Source organism: Hibiscus syriacus, unplaced genomic scaffold (assembly GCF_006381635.1).
Source record: "Hibiscus syriacus cultivar Baekdansim isolate YM2019G1 unplaced genomic scaffold, ASM638163v2 tig00002793_pilon, whole genome shotgun sequence".
Lineage (NCBI taxonomy): Eukaryota > Viridiplantae > Streptophyta > Magnoliopsida > Malvales > Malvaceae > Hibiscus > Hibiscus syriacus.
The window spans coordinates 248,580-276,575 of NW_024061944.1; the positions used below are offsets into that span (position 1 = coordinate 248,580).

Below are 27,996 nucleotides of genomic sequence, written 5' to 3' on the forward strand. Positions count from 1 at the left end.
TTGAAGCTCCTAATCCCTTTAACTCATTCGCAATATTCATTCTCTAAGTTAAAGAGACAAGAAGTTGAAATCACGTCAAGATGGCATCCAACGTCCTAAAGAAAATATATTGATCTCCTACAGGTACTCCAGAAGGTATATGTTCTTCACATTGCCTGGCCAGGGTAGGTAAATTACTACTCTTGGATGACCTATCTTCTCTTGCTTTACTTCGACAGCTATCATTCACAATATTCATTCTTTAAGTTGAAGAGACAAGAAGTTGAAATCGCGTCAAGATGGCGTCCAACCTCCTAAAAAAATATCTTGATCTCCTACAGGTACTCCAGAAGGTGTATGTTCTTCACCTTGCCTGGCCAGGGTAGGTAAATTACTACTCTTGGCTGACCTATCTTCTCTCGCTGTACTTCGGCAGCTATCATGTCTAGACATCTAATAATATATAACCATATAGTTCTATTAACAAAATATCATACTCATTACCCTATCAGATCAGAAGTTCTTACTATTCTGTTGGCATGTATACATTTAAAGACATTCTAGACTTTGATTTATGCCTAGAATTGGCTAAACCATAGCTCTGATAACATTAAATGTAACACCCCAACCCGTACCCGACCCGGATACGAATCTGAGGTGTCACATTGACTATTCAAAACCTTTAAAACATATAAAAATCATGAAAATTCAAACTTTCATTAAAATAAAGTTAATAATTTACATAAGTATATTCAACACATTACAAAAACCGATCAGAGCATATGTAAATCCACATTTGTTTACATGTCAACACCTTTGATACAACAAAATAAATAATGTGTAATTTACTTCTGATCTGATATCTAGTGGCAGTATGATGTTCTGCAGGTCTTAAGCCTGGTCCTCTTGCTTCTCAATACCTAGGTGTAAAACGCTTACACACTAAGTCATACACTTAGTGAGGCATAAATACAATAATGCATGAACATGTAATTTAATTATTTTATTTATCATAACAATTATCAATTCACTATTTAATCATCTCACATATGATCTATCCGTAACAAATAATAACATAATATCTTATAAGAAAGTAAACTCTTTTATATATTTTATGTGCCCATGTATATTATAAAGAACTGAAGGTATGTGAGTACTTTGAGGTTTTGTACATATGATGTGACCACAGCTCGTATAATTCCCACTTAGTGGCATATGAAATTTGTCCCGAAGGACATATATAACTCTCTACTCTTGGCATGCCAACTATACCTGTAGCTCTCATATCACATAACATGGACTTGAATGTTTATATGTTCTATATAATCATTAATCCATCATATGTTCATGTACTCATATCATTTCTCTTGTAATCATATATGTTTTATCTCATATCACATATCACATGTACATATCACCATCAATCTCATACCATGGAGCTTATGTTATTAAATTATATTCACATATGTCATATATCATGTACCGAAAAATATACACATATAATATTGTATGTGTTTATAATGATCATCATATATGTATGTTCATAACTATTGGACCATGAATGTTAACATAGGAAATAAACTTATCACAAGTTTTATTTCCATAATACTACATCTATAGTATGCACTCACCTTAGCCTTACTTGATCCCAATCACTTTTATAACTTAATTTCTCTTTCTTGATCGTTCCTAACTTTTCGGTCGTTCCAGAACTTGCTTGTGCTCGATATCTACACAATCATACATTTATATACATATCAACATTCCAAATACCATGATTCGATCCTTAATTTCTTAAGCTAAAAGAAATGATTAATTCCATTTTCCACTTAGAGTAATATCGGTACCTAAAGTATGGTACCGATACTTCCCTAACTGTTGTATCGATACCAAGCCTAGGTATCGATACCCATTTTTGATTATGTAATCCTTATTTCAAAAATGGTATCGATACCTTACCTACAGTATCGGTACCCTAGGTATCGATACTACCCTTGTTGCATCGATACCCCTTGAATAACTTATCAAATTTTGACTTATGGTATCGATATTGTTCAACCAGTATCGATACCCCTATACCAAATATCACTCTTTTACCCTTGAAGTATCGGTACTTGATGAAGCAGTACTGATACTCATAGCCCAGAATTCACTTTTTAAACCTGAAAATTCACCAATGCCAATCTAAACCTTTTATTTTAAGCTCCTATCGTGCCATTAAACTCAATTACCCTTACTCAAATCAACTTATGTTCATATAAACCATAATTATCTTCAAAATCTCATCATATATCTTTAAATCAAAAATCCTACAAATTTCCCAACATGATTTGATATCAATTCTAACACTTCATACTTCTTAATTTAGCTGATGACAAGTCAAATTTAGTTTCAAACTTAACTTACTAATTATTTTCCTTGATTTCACTTATAAACCTCTCATCTTTAATCCTCCCTTACTACTTCATCTTATAATTTTAAGACAACTTAAGCTTTCCTTAGGCTTAAGTATCATCTAAGGATCATAAACCAAACTTAAATTCAATCCAAAATAAACTCACAAGAAAACTCACATTTGCTATGGTAACTCACGACTGAAAGAAGAAGAGAGTTCTCTGGATATTTCTTTTCCCTTTTTCCTTCAAATCCACGTGTATATATCTTCACCATATCAAAATTTTAATTCATTAATTGATCAAATGACCACTTTTCCCTTTTATTCATCATTCTTTATTATTTAGTCCTACACAAAATTTTCTATATAAGTCTCTAAACTATTCAATTTATCTACTTTAGTTACTAAATTCTAAAGTTTTACAATTTGGTCACTAGCCCGGTGTTGATGATGTTACAGTACAGGTTGGGGGTGTTACACATGGAGTGTAAAAAAAATAAAAGGTGGTGTCAAGATCGACCATGGAAGCTGGGTATCGAAGCCTCGTGGATGCAGCAGCATAGATGGCATGGGTTGATGCCTTTCTCACTGATTTTAAGGTGCCACAGTATAAGCAGCCAACAATCCGGTGTGACAACACAAGTGCAATTGCGTTGAGCGCCAATCCGGTGTACATTCTCAGTCCAAGCATGTGGACTTAGATGTGCATTTTGTCCGGGAAAATGTTGATGTAAATCAGCTAAGTGTGAGTTATGTTCCAACAGCTCATCAAGTTGCAGATAGCTTGACTAAACCTTTTTCAAAAACTGCCTTTGCTAGTTTTCGGGAGAAAATCAATGTTTATTTGTTTTTTGAAGAAGGGAAAAAGCATGGAGAATGTTGAAAGATGCCTCATGTGATTGTGTAGCTCCATGCATGAGGAAGTTTTAGAAGTGGTTTAGAAGCTAGTTTGTTAATCTAGTAGCCAGTTCGAATTCTTAACAACTTAACAGCTAGGTAATTAGGCAGTTTAAGTGTGTTGTATAAAAACAATATTGTAGACTATGCTAAGATAAGTTCGATTGATGAAATGAAGTAAATCATAAGTTTCCTACATCATTTCTTGAATCTTTCAGCAATATTCAATATTTTTTCTACCGATAATGTTAATATTGGGCATTACCTAAAATGTTTAACATTTCCAGTAAAACGCTACCTAAAACATAATTTTTTTTCTACCAGAAATATTAATATTAGGTTATACCGGAAATTAGTTAGTGAAACTAATATTTTCAATAAAAAAAATAATGTTTTAGGTAGCGCTTTACCATAAATGTTAAAAAATAATAACATTTTCGATAGAGTATTTCCTTAGCCGTATATTAAAACTACCATACAGTATAACTACCCTATAATATTTCATGGGAAAGTAAACGCCTTAAGGGGCTTTTGGATCATGGATTTTAGCTTTACTCGTAGGAACATTTTTTTTCCTCCTTGTGATACCTACGTTTGGATGGGCAAGATTCCCAATAGGGGAGTAATAAAATATTCCCAACAGTAAATTTTTTCAAATTCTACCAGGAATGTTAATCCCATGGTGGGCTTAGGTATTTTTTTGTTTTCCTTCAAGAGTAAAATGCCCTTGAAACAAAAAAATTTATTTAAAAAATACTCTTACTTTTATTTCAAAAGCTATAGTATATTATCATAAATTTATTATAATAACTTTATTTCAAAATTATTCTCAACCGGAAATTTTATTTATTTATTTATTATCGTAAATTTTTAAATATTAATTAATATTAAAAGAATATATGATATATTTACTCTTTTAATATACCCATTTATCTTTTAAATTTTATAAAAAATTTATATAAATTTTATAAATTTAAATTTAATAAAAATATATAAATTGAAAATAATACAATAATATATTTTCTATGAATTTTTATATAAATATTTTAATTTGAATATTTGGAATTCAACTTGTTAAAAAAATATCATAAGAACTATTTAGCAAAATATGCATTTAAGTAATCTTTTATTCTTATAACCAAACATTGTAATCAAACACTGTAATCATACATTAATATTAAACAAACCAAATACAATCATGTAATATTACCATTAATATGTAAGATAATGTAACATTCTGATAATATTATTCCCGAAAATAATATTACATTTATGTCTTAGATTTCAAAGGAAATATCTTGTTTAATAGAATTCAAAAATGGGAAAAAAGCCGAGAAAATGCGTACGGATGAAAGAGAATCAGATGCCTTAATTTGTGTTGGGCCCTTTATATTTGCTCTTCGATCCCCCTTTTACTTTTTCATCATTTAAGGATTTCAACCTCGCACCTCACTTATCCAAAAAAAAAAAAAAAAAAAACCTCGCACCTCTAACGCTCGCATAATTTTCCTCCGGGACTGTTTCTCTCCCCAAACGCCGTCATTTCGAGAAACTAAAAAAGCTTAAAGAGAGAAGACCATGGCCGATCAGCTTACGGACGACCAGATCTCCGAGTTCAAGGAAGCCTTTAGCCTCTTCGACAAGGATGGCGATGGTCCTTTCTCTCATCTCTCTCTTTATTTCTTCATGCTTTTCGTTTTTTAAACTACGGTTTATTGACTTCGATTCAGCCCTGGTTCGCATATCTAACCGTCGCTTTAATTTTTGATGCTTAGCTTTAGCTTTAGGTTTATTTTCTTTAATCTTTTGATCGTTTTCTTTTTGTAATTTGAATAATGTGACGGATCTAGGGCTCCGATTTATGAATTTATGAACATGCTTCATCCTGTTTCTCATTTTAATTCATTGATTGTTTTGGCACTTGATTTTTATAGCTTTGAATGTCACTTTCGTTCTTTTTTTCTTATCTTCTTTATTAGTTGACCTTTAGCAGCCGGCTCATTGATTTCAATTATTTGATCTGTTAAGAATTAGATATTGTTATGTTCAAACATGACCTGCCTAGATCATCATTTTACTATGTGATTTGCTGTATGATTTATGTCTAAGATTAAGATTACCGTTTTGATGATTTAAATTTTTTTTTGTTAATCTTGATTTAGTTTTGCATTTTCGTTTTGTGAATTTTTAATATGATTAGCGAAGCTTCTTTAATTTTTAGCTCACTTTCATTGGACCTTCCTTTTCTTCCTATATTGAAACATGGGATCATTAGTGTTCTATTTTAGATGTCTGTTGGTAATAAAATCATTGACGTAATTGTTTCATCCTGGAAATCAGCTTTTACGTTTGAAGTATGCATGATAGTTAAAATTCCAGAATCTAAATGTGCGTGAAGTTGACATATCCCAAGAGTTAGACACTTGTGGCTTGTTTGGTTTGTTAATTTTGTGATTTGTAATGCTAACGTGAATATGTTTGGGCTTTGCTTGAACAAACTGGATAGTTGATTTCCGGAATACATATATGGATCCTTATTGTTTTGTACATGTCTTCTATTGACATATCCCAAGAGTTAGACACTTGTGGCTTGTTTGGTTTGTTAATTTTGTGATTTGTAATGCTAAACGTGAAATATTATGTTTGGTGCTTTTGCTTGAACAAAACTGGATAGTTGATTTCCGGAATACATATATGGATCCTTATTGTTTTGTACATGTCTTCTATTATTACATGAGCCATGAGTATCAAACATTTGACTGCTGACGCTTATACGTTTGAAACTTATCAGATACTAGATTGCTGTCGCCCAATTAGTTTGGCTAATGCACTGCTGACCAAGCTATTCATGTCTTTGTTTTGGTACATCCAAAAAGTGTTAACTATCTAATCAATTGTTCTTATTTGACTTTGTGAAGTACTTTGGCGGACATTTATGGTGTTCAAGAAGTTTGTAAATCATCAGATATCTTTTAAGTTAAAAGTATTACGGTGTCTTATTTTTCATCTTAGATATTATGTTTAGTGTTCGCCTTTTTTCTGGCCAGCTGTATTTACTAGTGTTGATTGTTTCTCAACAAATATTGTACTCCTACTTAGTGCATTTATATGTATCCTTGGTGCAGGCTGCATTACTACCAAGGAACTGGGGACTGTGATGCGATCACTTGGTCAGAATCCCACTGAGGCAGAACTTCAGGATATGATTAATGAAGTTGATGCTGATGGAAACGGGACCATTGATTTTCCCGAATTCCTTAACCTGATGGCTAAGAAGATGAAAGACACTGATTCGGAGGAGGAGCTAAAAGAGGCTTTCAGGGTTTTTGACAAGGACCAGAATGGTTTCATATCTGCCGCTGAGCTTCGCCATGTCATGACAAATCTCGGTGAGAAGCTTACGGACGAGGAAGTTGATGAGATGATCCGTGAAGCTGATGTTGACGGTGATGGGCAGATCAACTATGAGGAGTTTGTCAAAGTCATGATGGCCAAGTAAGGATCTCCCCAATCATAACCAAGGTCCAAAAATGGGTTAAGGAAAAGGGATCAGGATTCGGGGCAGATAAATTTGCAAAGATTTATATTTATATCAATAGGACATCTATGTTTCTATGTTACTAGCTTTTGGTTTGGTGTCTGTTTCTTTGTCTGCGTTATTTAGTGGACTGGTCCTTAATAACCTACTTGTTTGCTCTGTTCCCCCCCCCCCTTTAGTGTATGGGTTGTTAGTGTCTTATTTATTTTTTACAATTTGGTGTTTTCTTTCTATTCTTGTTGCCATGAAACCTAAACCAATTTGGAAAGATTGGATGTTTCTGCTTATTGTTTACTAAATTTTACCATATATGTTAACTATTATTTATGCTGGCTTGCAAATACGGCCATTGGTTATCCCCATCATCTCGTCAAAAAGGGGCTGAGCTTTCTGTGCGATTGATTGGCCAATTTCCCTAATAGTGGTCGAACCTGGTTGACAACATCACCAAGACATTTTAATCGAAATAAACTCAGGAAACAGTTTAATTCATTTTGATATAGTAATTTTGGATATTTTGGATCTCTATTTTTTATTTTATCCCCAGTCATTTCAATACAAGATTATTGGTTTCCCCGTCCAAAGGAGAAGAGCGAAAGCCATGGCATCTTCTCTGGGCTTTCATTAATACATTCATGTTTTCTATATTAAAACATGAATTTTAACTATTATAAAACTTTGGTGTTTAAAATTTTTGAACTGTGAGTAAAGTTTAATAAGTATAAAATATTAAAAAATGGAGTATATGGTAAAATTCTATTCAACATCATAATTTCATGAACATGTGTTAATTTAGATGAAATTATGTGATAGAGAGAAAAGGGACACGAATGATGATGAGATAACGTAATGGAAATTGACGAAAATAAACTGAAATATGAATAGAATAAAATAAAATGTAAAATTTTGTACTAGTATTGATGTGCACAAATCGATATCCACGTCAAAACTGTATTTTGTGATTGGTTGTATAAATTCAAAAAAAAAAAAAGAGTTACGTTATTATACGGTAAAATCAATAACATTATTTTATTTCAAATTATTTAAATAATAAAGATCTTTTAAGATTATTTTATAGCTTTGGAAAGTAAAAAAGAGATCATATAATATAACTTTTCAAATAAATAAAAAGATTGTAAACTGATTAAGAATGAAAATTGGTTGAACTTGAACGGATGAAAAGAATGGTACGAGGAGCAGTCGCATCATCCGCCGCCAGGAGATGAGCTCCTCTAGGAACATATTTGAAGCGGCAAGCCAGAAACACTTCTGCTCTCCGCCGAGCCTCCCAAATCAGAGAACTGATCTCCGATCTGTCAATAATTGAGGAGCTAAGCTTATCAGTCACCGTTTTTTAATCCCCTTCAATTTTTACATCTCGAAAACCTAGATCCACGACGAAGAGGACGATATGCATTGCAGCAGAAGCTTCCGTCATAAAGGCAGAGCTAACCCTTGAAACCCTCCTTCGACATGCTCCCAAAATTTGGCCTCCTCCATCTCTAATTATCACTCCTGACCACGTGACCTATTGGGATTGGAGATATCGCGAGTCAAAATTCGCCTTAACAGTAGGGGCTCGGGGTGCCTGCCAACGGTAAGGGGGAGGGGGCAATCCCCCGATCGAGCTCTTCTGTACATAAACAGTATCTCGACGCTACGAACGGGTTAAGGTAACCACTTCTTCTCTCCTAAGGTTCTTCCCTTGGTGATAAAGTAGATTACGGGCATACCAGATTGCCCAGACGGTGAACATCCAATGTAGCCAATCCATCATGCATGACAATGTGCTATTCCTCGGCCCGTTTAAATATAATGTTTCCCAAACCCAAGCACCAAATGAACATTCTGTGAGGACATGGATACCGGATTCATCTCCTCCCCCATATCTTAAGCATTTAGGGTCATTAACGATCCGCTTAACATGTAGATTTTGTAAGGTAGGGATAAAGTTTTGTGTAAACCTCCGAACCTGTAGTTTGATCTTCCTTCGACAAGAACAAGCCCAAATGAAATGTAGCACGACTTTTGCAGTTTGAGATAAATCAATTTCTGGTAACAGTAACTAGTAGCCGCTTCTAACACTGTAGAAGCCCGACCTCTCCACACTCCACACTTTGCAGTCATCTAGATAGATACTTGATAGGGGAATTTCCAAAATTTTATTCGCTTCCTCGCTACTAAAGATTCGACAAATTAGCTCCTCATTCTAGCGTATGTCTGTGTCTATCAACTCAGCAACCCGCTCAACAGACTGATCTCGCGTTGAAACCAAACGCTTTGGCACTCTACTCGGCAACCAGTAGTCATTCCATATTGAGATGGAATGGCCTCTACCTACTTTCCACCTGCCAACAAACCTCTAGCACTCCAGATGCAAGAAGGTGAAGATCCCAACCTCGCAGTCTTGAAATCCCCCGAGTGGTAATATTTAACCCTCAAAACTTGACTCACTAAAAAAGAAGGCTTAACTAAGAGCCGTCACCCCTGTTTCGGCAACAAAGCAACATTGAACTTCGCCAAATCCCGAAAACTCAATCCACCATCTTCTTTATGAATGCACAATTGCTTTCAGGTGCACCAGTGAATACCCTGTTTATTCTGTGTCTTCTGCCACCAAAACCGAGTCATGATGCTCTCCAAGATCTGTAGAGTTGCTTCGGAAGTAAGAAACAATTCATTGCGTGTAGTTGTAACTCTTGCAATACAGACTTTATAGACGCCTTCTTCCCCCTTGAGATAGAACTCTAATACACCAGTTTCGGATACGTGCATGAAACTTATCACGTAAGTATGAGAAGGCCCCCCTTTTGTTTCGACCAACAATTGCCGACAACCCCAGATACCTCTCCGGATTGGATGAAGAGAAAACTTCCAGAATTCTACGAATATCATTTCTGTTAGCATCAATTACGTTAGAGCTGAAGAACACCCTCAACTGGTCAAAGTTAATGAGCAGACTTGAACATTCTCTATAAATGCGCAACAAACCTATGATTTGAGAAGCTGTTGTGGCTGTAGCTTCACTGAATATAAGGCTATCATCAGCAAAGAATAAATGAGAAATCACAAGAGCATAGCGGTTCAACTTAACACCTCGCAACCTACCCCAGACACTGTATGCCGAACTAACGAGGACTAGCCTTCACTACAAATCTGAAATAAGTAAAGGCTTAAAGGGTCACCTTGCCTAAGGCCACGCTGAGGAGCAAACCTTTCAATTGTCACACCATTTATAACCATCGAGTATGAAATTGAGGTTACATGTCGTCTTACACATTCTACCCAATGGGACGAGAATCCCATCTTTCTCGTAATTTCTCAACAAACTACCATTCAACCCTGTCATAAGCTTTGCTCATATCTAGTTTCAATGCAAAGTAGCCCATTCGTCCTACCTATTATTCTGTAAAAAGTGTAGCAACTCATAAGCGACAATAATATTATCAGAGATCAACCTTCTAGGGAGAATCGCACTCTGTGCCTCATCGATATATCTGTACAGTAGCCCCTGTATTCTATTTACAAGCATTTTGGAAACTATCTTATAAAGAACATTACACAGGCTGATGGGACGTAGTGAGTTAATTGAGTCAGATTATTCATCTTAGGGATAAGCGCTATGTGAGTGTGATTAATCTAGCTTACTTCATACCAGCTTGCAAGGACACCAATGCAGTAATCAGAAACTTCGGGTCCAACAACATGCCAGAAACGCGGGTAAAACAATACCCCTAGCCCGTCCCCACCTACCACTTTCAAGGTGGACATTGACTTAACTGCTCGTGTCACTTCTCTCGAGAACGACTCCTCTAGCAAAAGATTCATTTCACCCGTGATACTCTCGTCTATTCCATCTAAAATGTCTGGATCCATCGAAACAGCATTAGAAGCGAAAAGATGCTGGAACTAACTCTTAGCTGGCTCTCCAATACCAACTTCCGTATCAACAACCGTACCATCCTCACCGACTAGAGATACAATTTTGTTCCTCCGATTCCTTTTGGGAAGCAAATCTATGAAAAAAAAGCCATGTTATTGTCCCCATTTATGAGCCAATTCCCTCGACCTCGCTGCTCCCAATATAATTCTTCCATATCAGCCTCCAAATTTAGATGCAATTTCGTGTCCACTATTTTGCCCAACACGTCGTCCGTAGGCTACCTTTTACCAAATCCGAGAGCGTTCTCTGTATTCAGCAGTCGTTAATTTCTTAGACCTGCAAATCTCTTTGAACTAAACATCCCGTCCATGACTCACATAATTCAATTTATCATTTTTAAAAATTACTTGAAATTCACTATCTGTGATTTTCATATATGACGTATGAAATAAAATAATGAAATTACAAAATTAAATGTGTATTTGTTTTTGGATTCTTCCACATTTTTTGACACAATAGATGACTATTGATAAAATTGATTTAAAGGGAGAGTAATTTTTTTATTTATAATTATTTTAACTTTTATTTTTTTATTAGGTATCTTTTAAAGTTTAAGATTTTATTATTTATTAAATTGATTCAAATATGATAACAATAAAATAATATTAAATTGGAAAAAATATTTTATCCTTACTAAATTTAATTTTAAATGATGTAAAAAATTATTCAAAAGTTTAAAAATTTATCAAATAATTTTAAATTTTCGACATCATTATTTTTTAATCTGTTGACTTTAAAAATTAAATTAAAATTTAAAATATAAATGATTCATATTTCAAAACTAAAAACTATTATAACAAACAATATCAATAAAGTGAAATCTCACAACGGATAATTGATAATAAGTGATTTAAAGGTCGAGTATATTTAGACACTTAATTCTACATTAAGCCTATTTATAATATATTATTTATATGGATAAATTATAAATTTGGTAACTGAATTTTACTCTCTCTCCTATTTTATTGACTATACTTTAAATATTTTCAATTTCCTCACTAAATTTAATACATTGAATTTTTTTTATCACTAAGCCATTTCCTCACTAACAACGTTATAAACATACTTTTATATAGATTTAAAACGACATCGTTTTGGTAAAAATTTTATTTTTTTTAAGATGGCATCATTTTAACGCCACTAATGATTTAACAGCGAGTGACAAAAAAATTCAATTTATTAAATTCAGTGAGAAAATTGATAACTTTTAAAGTTTGTGAGCAAAATAGTAGAGAGTAAAGTTTAGCGATGGAATTTATAATGTACCTTATTTATATATGTGAATTCTTTTGTTTTTAGGCTTAATACCAAAATAAGTACTAAAACTATATCGTTATTCTCAAATAAGTGTCTAACGTTACAAAAGTTATCATTTTAAAGTTTGTTTGACTTTAGACCGTTTGACCATGGTAGGAGGGAGCATGAAGGGAAAATGGGGCACGTGAGGAAAGGTTTGATTTTTTTTAATAATATTTTTATTTTTTATGATTTTTTTTTTTAAGATTATGACACGTGACATTTATTAGATTAGTCAAAAAAATAATTTATACACTTATTTAGGAATAAAAGATATAATTTAGCCACTATTTTGGACCTAAACCTTGTTTTTATTTTTCCCGATATGTCACAGACGGATTTGGAGCAAAGAAATCAAGTGAAATCTTTGGTCCAACTTGAGATAAAAAGCAGTTTAGAAACCCAGAGCCTCTAGGTTTGTCGCTTTAGAGACATGTTGAAGCTAAGGTTGTCTGGTCTGAGTCGTGGAGTTTGTCCGAAATTCCGATTACCCAATCCACGTTGTTATTCGAAATCAGTATCATCAATAGCACCATCCGCCATTGATGTAAAACCCAAGGTTCCACTCTATCTAAGGCCACCTTCCTTCTCTGCCACACTTTCAGAGCTGACCAAATGGCATAAATGGGCCAAAAACATGGCATCCTCGGTTGGTTCCACTTTTGTTAAATTAGACAATGCCCCAGATTCCACTCTCCTCCGTGGAGAGCTTAACTGGCTTCTACAAGACTTAATTGAACTCCAACATCATCCAGAAATGCTACCTCGATTGGAATCGAGTGACAGTGAGAATGTGGATTTAAGCGTTGCGTTAAGAGCGCCACTGGAGGAGATGTATTGCGTTTGGAGGCAGAGGATTGAAGGGAGGAGACCTTTTCAGTATGTGGTGGGGTGTGAGCACTGTAGGGATTGGTGTTGAGTGTGCAAGAAGGGGTTCTTATTCCTCGCCCGGAGACAAATGATTATTGATTTGGTTGAAGATGTGGCTTTGAATAATTCTCCGGAACTGATTCAGGGTTTCTGGGCCGATTTGGGGACAGGCAACGGCGCTATTGCCATTGCGACAGCAAGGGTATTAAGAAGTCATGCTGATGGTGATGCTCATGGCAGTCATCGCCACTGATTTAAGTCCGGTGGCGGTGGCGGTGGCGGTGGCCACCTCTAATGTGCAAAGATTGGTCTACTGGTAACTCATTAATACTGAGTTAGAAATTGTGTTTATTGTTTAGGCATAGTGAAGACTGAAAATGCTCCCTAAATTTGTAGTGTGCACAAAGCACGTTTAATGATATATGATGTTTTTAAAAAAGAGAAAAAGAATGAATCAGTGCCTTTATGGCGGCTGCTGGATCACAATGGCAATTTGGATGAAGATTTGTGCATGGAAGTCTTAAATTTTTTGTTGCAGAGCAAGATATAGGATGAGAATTTTTAATTTTGAATGGTTTATGCAATTTGGATGAAGACTTGCACCTTTCTTGTCTTGGATCATACTGAGATGTTCAGTTTCAAAACTTGATTTTGGTTTACGAATAGGATGTGGTTGAGGTGCGGAAAGGATCTTGGTTTTGAACCATTGAAAGACGTTCAAGGTGAACTTGCTGGTGTTTTGAGTAACCCGCAATACATACCGAGTGACCACTTATCTGGACTAGAAGCTGAAGTTGGCCGACATGAACCGATACTTGCATTAGATGGTGGTGCTAGTGGAACCAATGATCTTCTTCATCTCATTGATGGTGTTGCTTCCATGTTGAAACCTGGAGGGTTTTTCGCTTTCGAGGAATACTGTTTGTTTTCCTACAATGGCAACCATTTTCTTGTTTTAATAGTTAACCCCCCCCCCCCAAAAAAAAACCTATAATTTTGTCAGCAATCAACTTATGACCTTGTTCCACTTTTCAGTTTGAAATTTTGGTTTAACTTTGGTAGATTAGAAAAAATGGGTAGAGAAATATGGCATTATTAACATTATTCGTTTCTCATGTCATGTATATCAATGAAAAAGGAAAACAGACTATGAAAATGTATACTTAACATGATTCGTTTCTTCTTCTGGTTGTTTAGCTGGAACTGACCGGAGTTCTTTCCCCCGTTACAGACAAACGGTGAGAAGCAGTGCAAGTTTCTTGTGGACTACATTCAAAATGATAAGGCAGACAGGTTTCGTAATATTAACATGGTATCTGATTTTGCTGGTATCCAACGTTCTGTGATGGGATTTCGTTTATGAATGGAATGATTGGTAAATACCTCCGTTTATTGGTACTGAAGAACAGGAAACAAGGAAAAGGTCTGTGTTCACAGTAGCTTTATACATTTTCTAATTTAAGTATTTATGATTGCTTTACCATATGATGGTTTTATTCCATTTGTTGTTTGTTGATTATTTGCATTTATGTGTAATCGACATCTTTTTTGACTTCTAATATTGTGAAAGTGTTATTGCCGGATGCTTGATCATATGTTACAATCCAACATGGATATATTCAGTTTTCAAGTTATTGGTAGTGTATCCTTCATCATCTATACATGATAATCCGATTGCTTTTTCAAGTTCTCAAGTTTTGACAACATCTCTATTCACATATTCGTATTTCAGAGATGAAGTTTTCTCTCTCAAATATCGCAAAAGGTGTATATTGCTTTCTTATCCTCTTCCCCCCCCCCCCCAAACACCCCTTTTTTCTTTTTCAAGTAAATTAATGGGAACAGGAACAAGAACAAGTGGGTTTGGCACTACCAGAGGAGGCCAACTTATGACTGCGTTCCCAAGCATCTACTGGTGCAGCTTTTTCATGAGGGGCATGCCGAGGATGTTTCTCCCTTTTGTCACCCTTTATCTGCTTTAATGCATGCTTAAGGGCAGGCAACAATGCATCCATGCATTCCGCGACCGCATTTGGATTACCAGGCATGTTGATGATCTGGATACATGACAGTATTAGAAACATGTATCATAATAGAACATGTTCATGATCTTGATATAATGAGAGCATTAGGAACAAATAACAATTATAACATAATTCTTACCAATGTTGACCCTCTTATTCCCGCTGCTGAACGTGAGAGCATAGCAAACGGAGTTACCTATTTCCGTTAAGAAAATCGGTTAGACATGTTTCATAATCATAACTATAAAAGAGGTTGGTTTACAGATGACCTAGTAAGAGTACACAAAATGTTGTGACATCCTATGTAATGTATGTATGTCTGTAGAATATAATAGTAATATGCTTCTTTGATATGAAAATTTGATGAAATCAACCATTTCCTGAATAAGATTAATTTATTCAAACACATACTCTGGAAACCAAAGAAGATTTAACAAGAAGAAGATAATTGAAATGACAATCTGCATTATCCCATGACACATCAAAGAGAAAATAAAGATGTACGGTATGCATATTAAGCTTTTCATATTTGATTGAATTGACATAGATTGTAGCACCTTAAGCCAAGCTAGGCCTCGGGGGAGGAAAATTTAGAGTTCTACAGATAATTTATGGCACAATTTAGTTCTGTACCTTTAAACTCTCTTGCATCATGACATACAAAAGACCGGGTGTTTCTTTTTCAATCAACGCTTTGGTTGCTTCAGGTGTCACATCTCTTGGAGTGAAGCCAGTGCCACCTTAATGACACAACATAATTTTAAGGAATGGAAATAAATAGAACAAAAAAGGAAATCTCTATCCAAGCACGAAAAGGAGGCCGGCAAGGATAGAAGAACTCACCAAGTGTAAGGATAAGATCCATTTTATCAGTGTCACTCCATCTCTGCAAAACTTCCTTTATCTTTCCCACATCATCTGAAACCACACCTGTAGCAACTACCTTTGCTCCTCCTAACTTTTCTGATGAGGAATTTACAACGGATACTGCCCTCGGCCCACTGCAATTTCATAATCATTCATTAGACGCACCCAAATATGAAGGATGCGGGACAAGGAAAAAAAACCTTCTAGGATATATTAAAAAAATGAACTATTCAGAAATCAGATTGTGATAAAGCATAAAAGGATGGAAGTTGGCAGTGGGAGCAACTATCGATTAACTTCAACTAAGTAACCCGGAACAATTGTTAAGCATCAGTTAATCATATATTCATTAGGTTGCCAATGCAGGCAATTTGTCATCAATGCATCTTCAAGAAGGTTTCAGGTCTGAGATAAAAAGATAAAACATTTTCGGGAGGGGCGAAAAATGCTAAGACATTGATTAGCATAAGATCAATTTTATGAAATATATCCAAGAAAATGATAAAAAGGAAAAGATAAAAATAATAAAGAACCTAGAAAACTAAGACTTAAAATGCAAAATACACCTTCATGCATAACATACCATTGCTGTTTCCAAATGTTGTAGCAAAGTATTCAGTATTCCCGTATCTCACTTTTTCATGGGACAATATCAACTTTGCTCATTTGTTTTAGCATCAAATATGTGACCCTCATGAAACAATTATTCAAAAGTGTATCTAGATGCATTTAAACTGGGAGCCCAATGAAACCATTCCTTTTCAAAGGACATTGTTAGAAAAGATAAGTCAAAAGATAAACATAGCCAAGTGGACACATGATCAACACCAGACAAACAATTGGCTGTATATTGTAGCAAAGCTTTCACCCATTTCATATCCAACTAGAATGAACTGGAAATATCAACTCTGCTTTATTCCTTTAGCATCCATAAAGTGACCATTCTGAAAAACTAGAACAAAATGATGTATCGGGATGCCCTTTTTTTTATAAAAAAAATGTAGTCTCACTCCAGTATTCAGGGATTGCAGGGTGAGAAGGATTAGATGTTGAAGAATCAATGGATGAGTTGTGGATAGAAGTGACATGAATCTCATAGTACATAAAATATGGAATAATATTTCACAAATCCCAAATGAAAGCAGTCATGGACCAACCACATTTAGACTCGAAATAGATGGGACTTAAGCAAACAACAAATTCCAACTACCAATAGATCGATCATCAAATATCCTAAATAAAATTAAGCAAAATTATCATAACTCAGTTTTCTATGTCAATTATTGTAGCCTTTGAAAAATCGTAAGGAACTTAACCCAGGAAATGATTCAATATCTGAAGAAGCAATATGCAACAACATACCTTCGATCAGGCCCAGCACCTAATGCAACAGTGTCACTCACTGTAAGAACAGCTACCTTGTACGGGGCATCCTGAGATCCATCTGCCGTTATTTTATTTGGAATGTTTTTATGTATTGTAGTACTTGAATCTGATGACAATGTAGCCTTGCTCAATGCAGTATCACTTAAATCAGAAATTACAATGGCTGAGACAGAACTTCCAGCAGGAATAATTGTCCCTGTTGCTGGCAACTCAAGCAAAGCATTAGCTGACTTCATACTCAGAAGCCGACTACTCATTTGGCGGCCGGTGCTCTCAGCAACAAATCTAAAACCCAAAAGAAACAAATTTCCTATTCACGCAATTAGAATAGTGTTCGAAGTAGAAGAACATACCAAAAACCATGACACGCTTATAGAGTAAATTAGGTACAAGAAGGATCCAACAAAAAACAAATCAAAGAAGTGAAAAGATATGTCAAGAAAACTATAACCCTAAAGTTTACCCTGGATTCCCTGATCCATCATTAACCTCCCATCTGATAATGGCACGATAAAATTCTGGTCGAATTGGATCTGACTTAAACGGTTGTTGAAGTCGAGCCTGCACCCTATACAACAAACACAAGGAAGTGTTATGCAATCTTTAAATCAATGGACGAACAGCAACAGAAAGAGAACAATATACGGGAAGTTTAAGCGACCTCAAAAGATGTGGATTGGTCCATCCTGCTAGGAGGCGTATGGTAGGGACCACAAATAGATGGAAACAAACTAGACAACTAACTGGATTTCCTGGTAAACCAAATGCAAGAACTTTGTTCACTGGTGCATTCTCTGCCTGATTTAAATTTATCTCTGCAAATGTTAAGGGTTTCCCTGGTTTCATGCAAACCTGCCAAGGAATCCAATCCAAACAAAGTTAACATAGATGTCTACTCAATGATGCTCAGGATAAAATATAAAATCTAAAGCACCAAGATGCAATTGGGAACACAACTGAATTTTTTCCCCAGATTATACTAAGTAATTTTCTCACAAAGAAATCAACATGGAAAACAACCTTGCTGAAGTGCATTGTCCCCTTCTTTTCAAGCAAAGGCTTCACAAAATCTTTATCTCCCATTGAAACACCCCCGGAAGTCAGAAGAATATTAATCCCTGAAGCAAATGCACTATCCAAGACCCTATCAAGTTCTTCTTTGTCATCTCCAACAATACCAAGGTCAAGCACTGTGCACTGTTGCTGTGCTGCAGCTGCCAATAACATTGCACGGTTGGAATCCCTTATCTGCAAAAGACACCAGGCATCCTAAATGACATCTCAATGGAAATTCACAAAACAAAGGAGCTCATCCATCAAAATATAGGATGGAGCCATGGGGAAATCCACAAAGAAAAGGTGTAACATGAAGAGATTTAGGCAACAAAGACAGAATGATCATTATATCTCCTAGATTCTGTAAATATATGTCATTTTTATTGAATAAGACCATTGCTAAGATAACTGCAGATCAGTCCTCAGAAACTTATTTCTAAGTTGCATTGCTAGCATCCCATGCGCAGTGATCTCACGATCACCATGGTTGCAATGTTTCATTATCCTCAAACTCTTCAACTTTTTGCACCAAGAGTAAATTTTATATAATAAATCCTTTCAAATTCTTCTTTCTTTTCCCTTCTGGGGAAAGGGAGGTGCTTGGGGAATAACCTTCAGGCCTAACTAGAGAATTTAACCTTGCGCAAATCAGTTGTAGGAAACTGAATAATCTACAATTTGAAAATTGAACTCAGATGGTCCAGTGCTACCTGGCCACGACTTAGGGATCCAGTTGTTGGCTCTACAAGTTCATCTCCAGTGGATAGAACAGCAATTGTTGGTGTAGGCTGCACCTGCAAAATCAGCCATACCCTGGAGATCATGCAAATTCATTAAAGCCAAAACAGCAGGCAATATAGTACCTTCACCATCGTAACACCAACTGTAGCAAGTAGCCCCACTTCTGAAGCACCTATTTTTTCTCCAGATTTCAAAACTACTGCATCTTTCTGAATGTCACATCCCTGCAAAACAGATGCTAGCTTGAACTTTTGAAATAACAGAAAGCATGGAAATATGAAGTTATTTCAGATAATGTACATTCATTACAAAGAAAAATGATACAAACTATACAATAGACAAAACAGTCAAGTTCATATTGTTCTGTTTGTTCTTTATTTTTCTATTTTCACCATGGATAAACAAAGTCAGATCAACTTATACAGAAAGTGAGAAGCCAGGAAAGTTTAACTTAATTCCTATTCTCCAACAAGCCATAGACCATTAAGTTTTAAAAGGGCTTTGAGGAAGTAACAAGACAGAAAAAAATTATCATAGAGACGAGGATGGTTTGGAGCAGAAAAAGGAAAAGGAAGGATGAGGCAGTGAAGAGAAGTGGAAAGCAGGCGAAGAGATGGAGTTAATGATATCATACCACTGGACGAATATCAACGCCTTCGCTGGTTTTCACCAATATCCTTACACACTTTGTTTCAGAAGGAGCTTTAACTTGTTCGGTATCTTCAACTTGGACAACTGCATCAGCACCATCAGGTATTGGTCCTGAGGGGCAAAAAAAAATGCAAAATGGAGAAAACTTTGAGGGGAAAAATGAAGTGTTAAATAATATGCTGAAGCTGGTTAAGTCTTAAAAGCATGATTTAAACATATTTGAAGCTCAATGTCACCATGCAATGCCCTAAAGTAGAAGAAGAGGCCCCCTTTTTAAACTATTGTCAATCTAAATTTTGGACATGTATGATCACACTTAAGAACATGTTTTTAAGAGCATGACCATTTAGCAAAAGACAGCAATACTTGGTTGGCCATTCAAGAAGCAACATTGTGTTTAGTCAGATTATCTCTTTTAAAATAATATTTCCCGCCCAGAAATGAATATTACTTAAATATGAATGGAAAAATATAGGCTACCCACAAGAAACCTATAAGCATGTCATCAGCGATTTTGGCTCTCTTTGCAGATCCGGATTTGTTTTCAATTTTAAAGACAATTACTTTCAACTGCTACCTTCCACGTCACAAAGTTATCATATTGGCTAAACACACCTCCAAAGCAAAAAAAAAATATATTCAGATAGCATTTCACAGATTAATACATAACTTTAATAAGAGTGATTGAAGGCTCCATAAGAAAATGTGCCTAAATTATTGCAAATGGAATGCCAATTGTCCAGAAAACAGAAGATAACAGGACCTGTTCATGTCAACATAATAACAAGAACAAGAAGAGTAACCTCCAGTTGTCACATATGCAACGGTTCCAGGAGTCACTGTGACACCAACCCCATCATTTCCGGCTCTTGATTCAGTTATTACAGGATACTCACCGGGGCCATCCGACGCAATCACTGCATAACCATCCTGCGATGCAACAGACGTCTCAGTTATTAAGATAATACACTTAAAAATCTTCCCAACTATGAGATATATAACAGCTTGTTTTCTTCCTTCTTAAAGAAAGGGAAAATGTTTTAGAACAGAAATGAAACCTCATCAACTGTTCCTAATGCCCGGTCAAGGAAGTTACAAACTACATCCAAATGAAAAACCAAATTGCGTCTTAGGAGGTCCGTCCTCCGGCGAGGATTGGACGGTGTTTGTAGATAATCTTAGCAAGAGAGTCACTTGGAGAACATTAAAGGATATTTTTAGTCAACAGGGTAGTGCTATGAGAGTTTACATCCCGAATAGGTCTAACAAGCCAAATTATAGAGATCATACGTTTGCGTTCGTTCAGTTTGCGAAGGAGGATGAAATGAAGAAGGCGATTGAGAATGTTAATGGTATTTGGATTGATAGGAAGAAAGTTTCGGTATGTGTAGCTAAATATCGGAGGCAGAAGCACATGCAAGTAGTTGGAAGAAAGTCCAGAAAAGATGAAGATAAGTTGAGTGAGGGAGCGAACTGGAGGAGTAGAGTTGGATCTCAGTCTTTCAGTCGTTTGAGGGATGAAAGGTCATATAAGGATGCTTTAGTCTCATCTGATGGGATGAGGAAAGGTCCGGTGGAGGAAAAGATTAGGGTGGGTCACCCTTGTAAAGATGTTGTAATGAGAAATCTTTGGGAGATGCATATTCCCTCAGATGAATGGGATTGGGTGAAGAGATCATTGACTGGGATTATCAAACCACACTTTGATTTGGAGTTAGTGTTGAAGGGATTGGCAAGCGATGGGATCAAGGTTAAGGGAGCTAAGTGGGGTTATGCGTGGAACTCTTGCATATTAACCTTTGATTCGGTGGAAGATTTTAAAGAGGCGTGGTCGAGCAGATTAGAGGAATTATCCTTCTGGTTTGATTGGATTGATTCTCTTGTGAATGATGATTGGGTACCGATGGCGTTTTGTTCAGTTGAGTTAGTTGGAATCCCCTTATTATGCTGGAATGTCTCTTTTATGGAGAAACTTGTCTCAAGGTGGGGGAAGCTAGTCTGTATCAACGATTCGACAGTGCAAAGAGACAACATGGCGGTGGCAAGGGCCTTGCTGAGGGTGGGCAGTCCCTTTGATGTACAGGAGTCTGTTATTGTGGGCTCGTATGGGAGATCTTTCAAGGTCAAAATTAATGTGGGGTTGGTCTATATAAAACAGGAAAGTTTCTCAGTAGGAAACTCAACGGTGGCCGGCGAGGATATGTTCAGAGATGATGAAGTTTCAGAGGAGGAAGAAGACAGGTGCTCTGATGGGGTTGGTAGACCAGACTTGCCAGCTGTGGATACTAGGGACAGTGTTGACAGATGGTTAGTAGGGGATGTGAGTACAGCTGTATCAGGCGGCAAAGGGGGTCAGAATTTAATGTGGCAGGAGGGAGAAGGTCAACATAGTGGACTAAAGATGTCAGACTGTCCAGCAGAGGATTTGAATTTGAGAGGGAATTATCAGGGTATTGGGATTAGGTGTAATTTTTCCAATGAAAGTGATAAAGCCCAATCACAGGACTTGAGTGAGCCCATTAGACTATCAACTGCTGGGCCAATTGTCATTTTAAATCGACTGGGCTGTGGTAGACTTATAGAATCTCAGGTGGAGGAACTAGGAGACTCACAAAAAAAGGTGATGGACGAATCAAATAGGCAGGATCAGGATATAGCTTCGTCTGAATCCAACTCAAATTTGCTTGTTGGTGGAATTAACGTCAGTCTACAGGCTAAGTTTACAAATGAGGATATGGTAGAGGAAAGATTAATTCGGGAGAAGGAAGTTGGTAGTGCAGAAGGAACAGAGGTGGAAAGGGTTGAAATTCCAATGCTATTGGCTGGTAATCTGGGGCGGAGTATCAACAAGGAGTCCATTTCTTATGGTTTAAAAAGAGGTTTTCTGAAGAACAAGATGTTAAGGATTGCTCCAACTTGGTCTGGTAGTTCTTGTTCGGAGGGTGAAGTTTCATTTTGTTTCCATGATCGAATTTATGAAAGACTAGATAGAGGTCTGGACAGGGAAAATATGGATCAAAACAGTGATAATTCTGTGTCCCCGCACAAATCTGTCGAAGCAAGATTGGAAGCTACTGCTACTAGGGATGTGTGTGATATGTTGGGAATCTCTTTCAAAGGGGGTAATCATGTTTTGGAAGAGGAGATCTTGAAGATGGAGCTAAAAGGGCCTCTTAGAAGCTCTTGACTGATTTTTACAGGATGGTAAAGGTTTGGTGCTATTGTTAATTATGTCACAAATCAAATTGATTTCATGGAACGTTAGGGGGCTTGGTAGAAAGGAAAAATCAAGAGCAGTTGCAAGATTAGTTTCAAAAATCAAACCGATGATTATGTTTCTTCAGGAAACTAAGTTGAATAAATGCCAAAAGGGATTGTTGAGGAAGTTAGGGGGTAACTTCTTGAAAGGTTTTAGTTTTCACCCGGCTACTGGTTCTGCAGGGGGTTTAATATGTTTGTGGAATGAAAATATGTTTGAAGTAAGCAGGGATTTTAAACACAATAGATTCATTGCGTTATCAGGAAAGGTTAAGAATCTCAACTTTGATTGTGTTGTTATTAATGTGTATGGACCGTCGGTTGAGGCTGATAAAGAGGAATTTTTAAGAGAGCTGATGTGTTTTATACAACAGCTTGATTTGCCTGTATGCCTAGGAGGGGATTTCAACGCTTATCTTGATCCCGAGGAGAAGATTGGAGTTGCTCAGAATTGGCATTCAGTGGAGTTATTCTCCAACTTTGTCCTAAATTTAAACCTTATGGATCTACCTTTAGTTGGAGGGAGATTTACTTGGTGCAATAATAGAGAAGCTCCCACGTGGATTAGATTAGATCGTTTTCTATTAAGTGGTGCGTTTTTTCAGGTATTTCCAAAAGTTATCCAGAAAGTGTTGCCAAAATCTTTATCTGATCATAATCCTATACTACTTGAAGAAGATCTCAAAAATTGGGGCCCCAAACCTTTCCGGTTTTTTTAACTACTTACTAGAGGAGGATGGGTTTAATGGGGTGGTTCAAAATGCTGTGCATGATCTAAAAAGGGAGAATGCCCGAAGGGGTATGCTGAGTATTCTTCAGGGAACAAAGAAAGCGATTAAAATGTGGCCAAATAGTAACAATATGGGAATTTCAAAACATATATCAGAGCTGGAAAAACAGGATAAATGACTTGGAATTAAAGTCTCAGGGTAGGGGAATTTCTGCACAAGAATGGGGTCAACTATTATCTTAGAGGAATGATTTGTGGAGTTTGCATAGGAAGGAGGAGAGTATTTGGTTCCAAAAATCAGGTCTTAAATGGATTAAGGAAGGGGATAGAAATACCAGATTCTATCACATATGTGCTCTTAATAGGAATAGAATGAATGTTATTTCGTCTTTGAAAGTGGATGGGATAGATATCTCTGATCCTACTCTGATTAGATCAGCTATCTTTGATTTTTTTAAAGTCAATTACAATGAGAAAACTTCTATGGAGGTGGATGAATGTAATCTGAATTTCGCAAAATTGACAGAGGAACAAAAGACTGGGTTAGAGGCTGATTTTTCTGAACAGGAAGTGTGGGATGCTGTCTTTAAGTCGGACAGTGCTAAGGCACCTGGTCCAGATGGGTTTACAATGGGTTTTTTAAAAAAATTCTGGACTATATCAAAGGACCAGATCATGCAGTTTGTTCAAGATTTTCACAGAGGGAAAAAATGGGAAAAATGAGTGAATCATTCCTTTATTACTTTAATTCCCAAGAAGGTGAATCCTCAAGGAATTGAGGATTTCATACCTATTAGTCTTGTTGGCAGTCTTTATAAGATCATTTCTAAAGTACTCTCCAAAAGACTTGTCTCTGTTATTAATGGTTTAGTAAGCCCTTCACAGTTCGCATTTATTCCGGGTAGACAATTGCTAGATTGTGCTCTTTTGGCAAATGAAGGCATTGAATATTGGAGAAAACTAGGGAGAAAAGGAGTTGTCTTTAAAGCTGATTTCCGTAGGGCCTATGATTCAGTTGAGTGGCCTATCTTATTCAGAATTTTGAAGGTTATGGGTTTTGGGGAAAAATGGATCTCATGGATTAAATGTTGTGTTTCTTCTGCCTCTATTTCGGTGTTAGTTAATGGTTCACCTACTGAGGAATTCAATATTAGCAAAGGGCTAAGACAAGGGTGCAGTCTATCCCCTCTCCTGTTCAATTTAGTGGGGGAATTATTAAATCTTATGTTGATTAAGGCTGTTAATATAGGTCTGTTTCAAGGGTTTAGTATTGGAAGGGTTGGTAATTCCTTTCAGTTGTCACACCTACAGTTTGCAGATGATTTAATCTTTTTTTTGCAGAGATACTCCAATGCAAATTCTAAATATTAGGAGAGTATTGAGGGTTTTCGGTGTTATGTCTGGGTTACACTTAAACTTGTCTAAGTGTTCATTATTTGGGGTTAATATGGAAGCTGACAGAGTTAAAGATTGGGCTATGAAAGCGAGCTGTGGAGTGGGGTCTTTTCCAATGTCTTATCTTGGTTTACCGATTGGAACTAGGAAAAATTCAGAGGGTATGTGGGAACCGGTTGTCCAGAATTTTAATAAGAGATTAGCTAGGTGGAAAGCTAAATCGCTGTCGCTGGCGGGCAGACTTGTTTTGGTTAAATCTGTATTATCATCCTTGCCAATCTTTTTTCTATCTATTTTCAAGATCCCTCTAAAAGTGACTCAGAAGTTGAACTCGTTGATGGCTAACTTCCTTTGGGGTGAAGATCTTGATAAAAAACGAATTCACTGGGTGAATTGGAAATCGGTTAGTAAACCAATCGAAGAGGGTGGTCTGGGAATTCTTGACTTAAGGTTGATTAATAGGGTCCTACTTGGGAAATGGGTTTGGAAATTTGCTAATGAAAAATATAGTGTGTGGAAGAATATGATTTGTTGCAAAAACAACGTTAGCAGTATGTCTCTTTCAATTTCAAATGCGGCTTCACCTTTAGACTCTTGGATATGGAGAGGTATCCTCAGTAACTATGCTAAGAATGATCAGATTGGTGATTGTTTGAGACAGAATTCAAAGATGAATTTGGGAAATGGTCGGTCGATTGCTTTTTGGAGTGATGTTTGGATTACTAATCTGCCTTTAAAAAACCATTTCCCCAGAATATTTGCTTTGTCGACGAATAAATGGGGGATGGTTTCTGAGTTTGGGGAGTATGAAGATGATGTCTGGGTTTGGAACATTCAACTTAGAAGAAATTTGTGTGATTGGGAATTGGACCAGTGGATTGCTTTAATGTCATTGATCGACAAAATTTCGCTGGAACGATCTGTGGATGACTTCATGGGATGGTTAGGAAAGGGGGATGACATGTTTTCGGTCAAATCCTGTAGACAGTCGTTACAAGGTAGGTCGGAAGAGAGTTATGAGTGGAAGAAGTGGGTTTGGGATGGATTGGCACCTCCTAGAGTAAAAACTTTTCTATGGCAGATCTGTCATCAAAAATTAGCAGTTAGAGTGGAATTGAAGAAAAGAGGGATTCAGATTTCGGATGTTTTGTGTCCATTATGTCTTTCTCAGGATGAGTCTATTGCACACCTATTCCTATCGTGCACTGTTGCCTCGGATTTGTAGAGCAAATTCCTAAGGTTATGGAATATCTCTTCGATGTTGCCTCAAGACCCTTCTGCTATTCTGTGCTCGTGGTCGAACCTATGTCATAATTCACTTATTTGGAGGTTTATTCCGGCTGTCATCTTCTGGTCTATTTGGAAGGCAAGAAATTTGATTGTTTTTGAAAACGGCAAGTGTGACTCTAATGTTCTGTTCTTTATCACTAAATTTAGATTGGCGAAATGGTTCTTAGCTAAATACCCTGGGGTTCGGATTCAGACCGACCTTCTAATAGGGGATCCTACGCGGGCTGATAAACTCCTCCATAGTACGATTACTAAGAAGGTTATTGGTTGGACTCCACCATCGGATATGTTCAAACTTAATGTTGATGGGGCAGTGACTGGAGATGGGATGCAGGGTGGTATTGGTGGTGTTTTGAGAGACTCCTTTAGTTTCTCTTTAACTAATTTTTCTTCTGCAGTAGGGCCGGGTCTCCCTATAGTGACTGAACTGAAAGCTATTAAGAATGGATTGGTTTTTTTCTTTTCTTCCAATTGGGCTAACAAGGGTAGACTTATTTTGGAAAGTGATAGCAAATGTGCAGTGGAATGGATTTTAAAGCTACAACCTGCTCCTACTTTCTTCAGTGATTTGGTGGAGGAAATTGGAGTTCTTGTTACTGCTAAGGGCGTCGTTCTTAGATGGGTTCCTAGGAGTTGCAATATGGAGGCCGACAGGTTAGTTAAGCAGGGGATCGGTTGAGTGTTGCAGGCTTTCTGTTGTGTCTGATGACCTAGCTGAGGATGGGTTAGGCTAAGGGGTCTTTGTTTCCCAACGCTATTTGTATTAATGTCCTGTTTTATTATCGAGGGTTAGAGTGTTATGTATATCTTATGCTATTCAGGGCTAGAATGTATTATGTATCTTATGTAATTCTGGTCTATTAATAAATTGAGATACTCTTTTCCCCCTCAATTAGTTGCCACTTTTCAAGAGTCAACTATGAGGGAGGTTTTTAATGATTCCTATAAAAAAAAAAGCCATCTAATTATGAAGCAAAATTCAATCAATCAATATCTATCTATACATATGAAGCAACGAAATTGCAAGATGAAAATCAGAGATCCTAATCGCAAGTTAGAAACCCGTAACTCAAAAAGGCAATCTTTTGCCCTACAAAGTTCAAACCATAAAACTAACCAACACCCAAGTACATATTCAATCTATACCACTAAAGCACCGATCAAAGCATAATAAGAGCACCCATTTAAGCTTCTCAAAACTGGATTCAATTAAAAATAAAAGAAAAAGAAGTCCGGGCTTTGGAGCGAACCTTGATTGACGCAGGGTAAGGAGGCAAAGGGTCAGGAGCAATGATATCTTGAGCCAAAACTTTCCCGAGAGCTTGGTGAAGTGGGACGGTGACAGGTGGCAGTTTCTGGGCAACGCTGAGAACAATCTGAAGTGCTTCATCGACTGGTATCATCTTCTGATGGGCGCTAACGCAGGTAACGCTGCCGCTCTCCGTCATTCCCAACGTCTTCAGTGTATATCAAGTCTTCGAGTTCGAATGTTCGATCAGAGAGAAAAGAAGCGAGGACCTGTGGACTGGGATTTTCGCTTTTGCTGTTAAGCACAGGCGGCTGATTGGATGGATAACAAGAGTTGAGATGGGTTGTTTGGGTGCGTGCGTAAGATGTGACGCTAATCTAATTTTATCTTCGTTCTTCATCTTCGATAGCGAATATAAAGTTGAAATCCTA

The 27,996-nt window shown here is 36.7% G+C and overlaps 3 protein-coding genes and 1 pseudogene across 3 annotated transcripts; 3 read left to right on the plus strand and 1 right to left on the minus strand.

Annotated features, from left to right (window-relative positions):
• Positions 1-4,710: 4,710 nt before the first annotated feature.
• On the plus strand, positions 4,711-6,807 carry LOC120149980 (calmodulin-7-like). The gene is made up of 2 exons (XM_039162690.1): positions 4,711-4,925; positions 6,397-6,807. Exons 1-2 carry the CDS (start codon positions 4,850-4,852, stop codon positions 6,768-6,770), a joined length of 450 nt encoding a protein of 149 aa, XP_039018621.1. The 5' UTR covers positions 4,711-4,849; the 3' UTR covers positions 6,771-6,807.
• A 5,648-nt stretch (positions 6,808-12,455) lies between these two features.
• On the plus strand, positions 12,456-13,238 carry LOC120149328 (annotated as a pseudogene).
• Positions 13,131-14,436, plus strand: LOC120148930 (release factor glutamine methyltransferase-like). Its single transcript, XM_039161894.1, has 2 exons — positions 13,131-13,831; positions 14,150-14,436. Exons 1-2 carry the CDS (start codon positions 13,586-13,588, stop codon positions 14,279-14,281), a joined length of 378 nt encoding a protein of 125 aa, XP_039017825.1. The 5' UTR covers positions 13,131-13,585; the 3' UTR covers positions 14,282-14,436.
• A 113-nt stretch (positions 14,437-14,549) lies between these two features.
• LOC120149991 (molybdopterin biosynthesis protein CNX1-like) lies at positions 14,550-27,911 on the minus strand. The gene is made up of 13 exons (XM_039162696.1): positions 27,567-27,911; positions 20,447-20,573; positions 19,627-19,754; positions 19,115-19,216; positions 18,962-19,045; positions 18,216-18,443; positions 17,857-18,047; positions 17,659-17,763; positions 17,172-17,480; positions 15,786-15,943; positions 15,576-15,682; positions 15,082-15,138; positions 14,550-14,975 (listed from the first exon to the last, which is right to left on the minus strand). The coding sequence occupies exons 1-13, from the start codon at positions 27,762-27,764 to the stop codon at positions 14,751-14,753; spliced, it is 2,019 nt and encodes a 672-aa protein (XP_039018627.1). The 5' UTR covers positions 27,765-27,911; the 3' UTR covers positions 14,550-14,750.
• Positions 27,912-27,996: the final 85 nt, after the last annotated feature.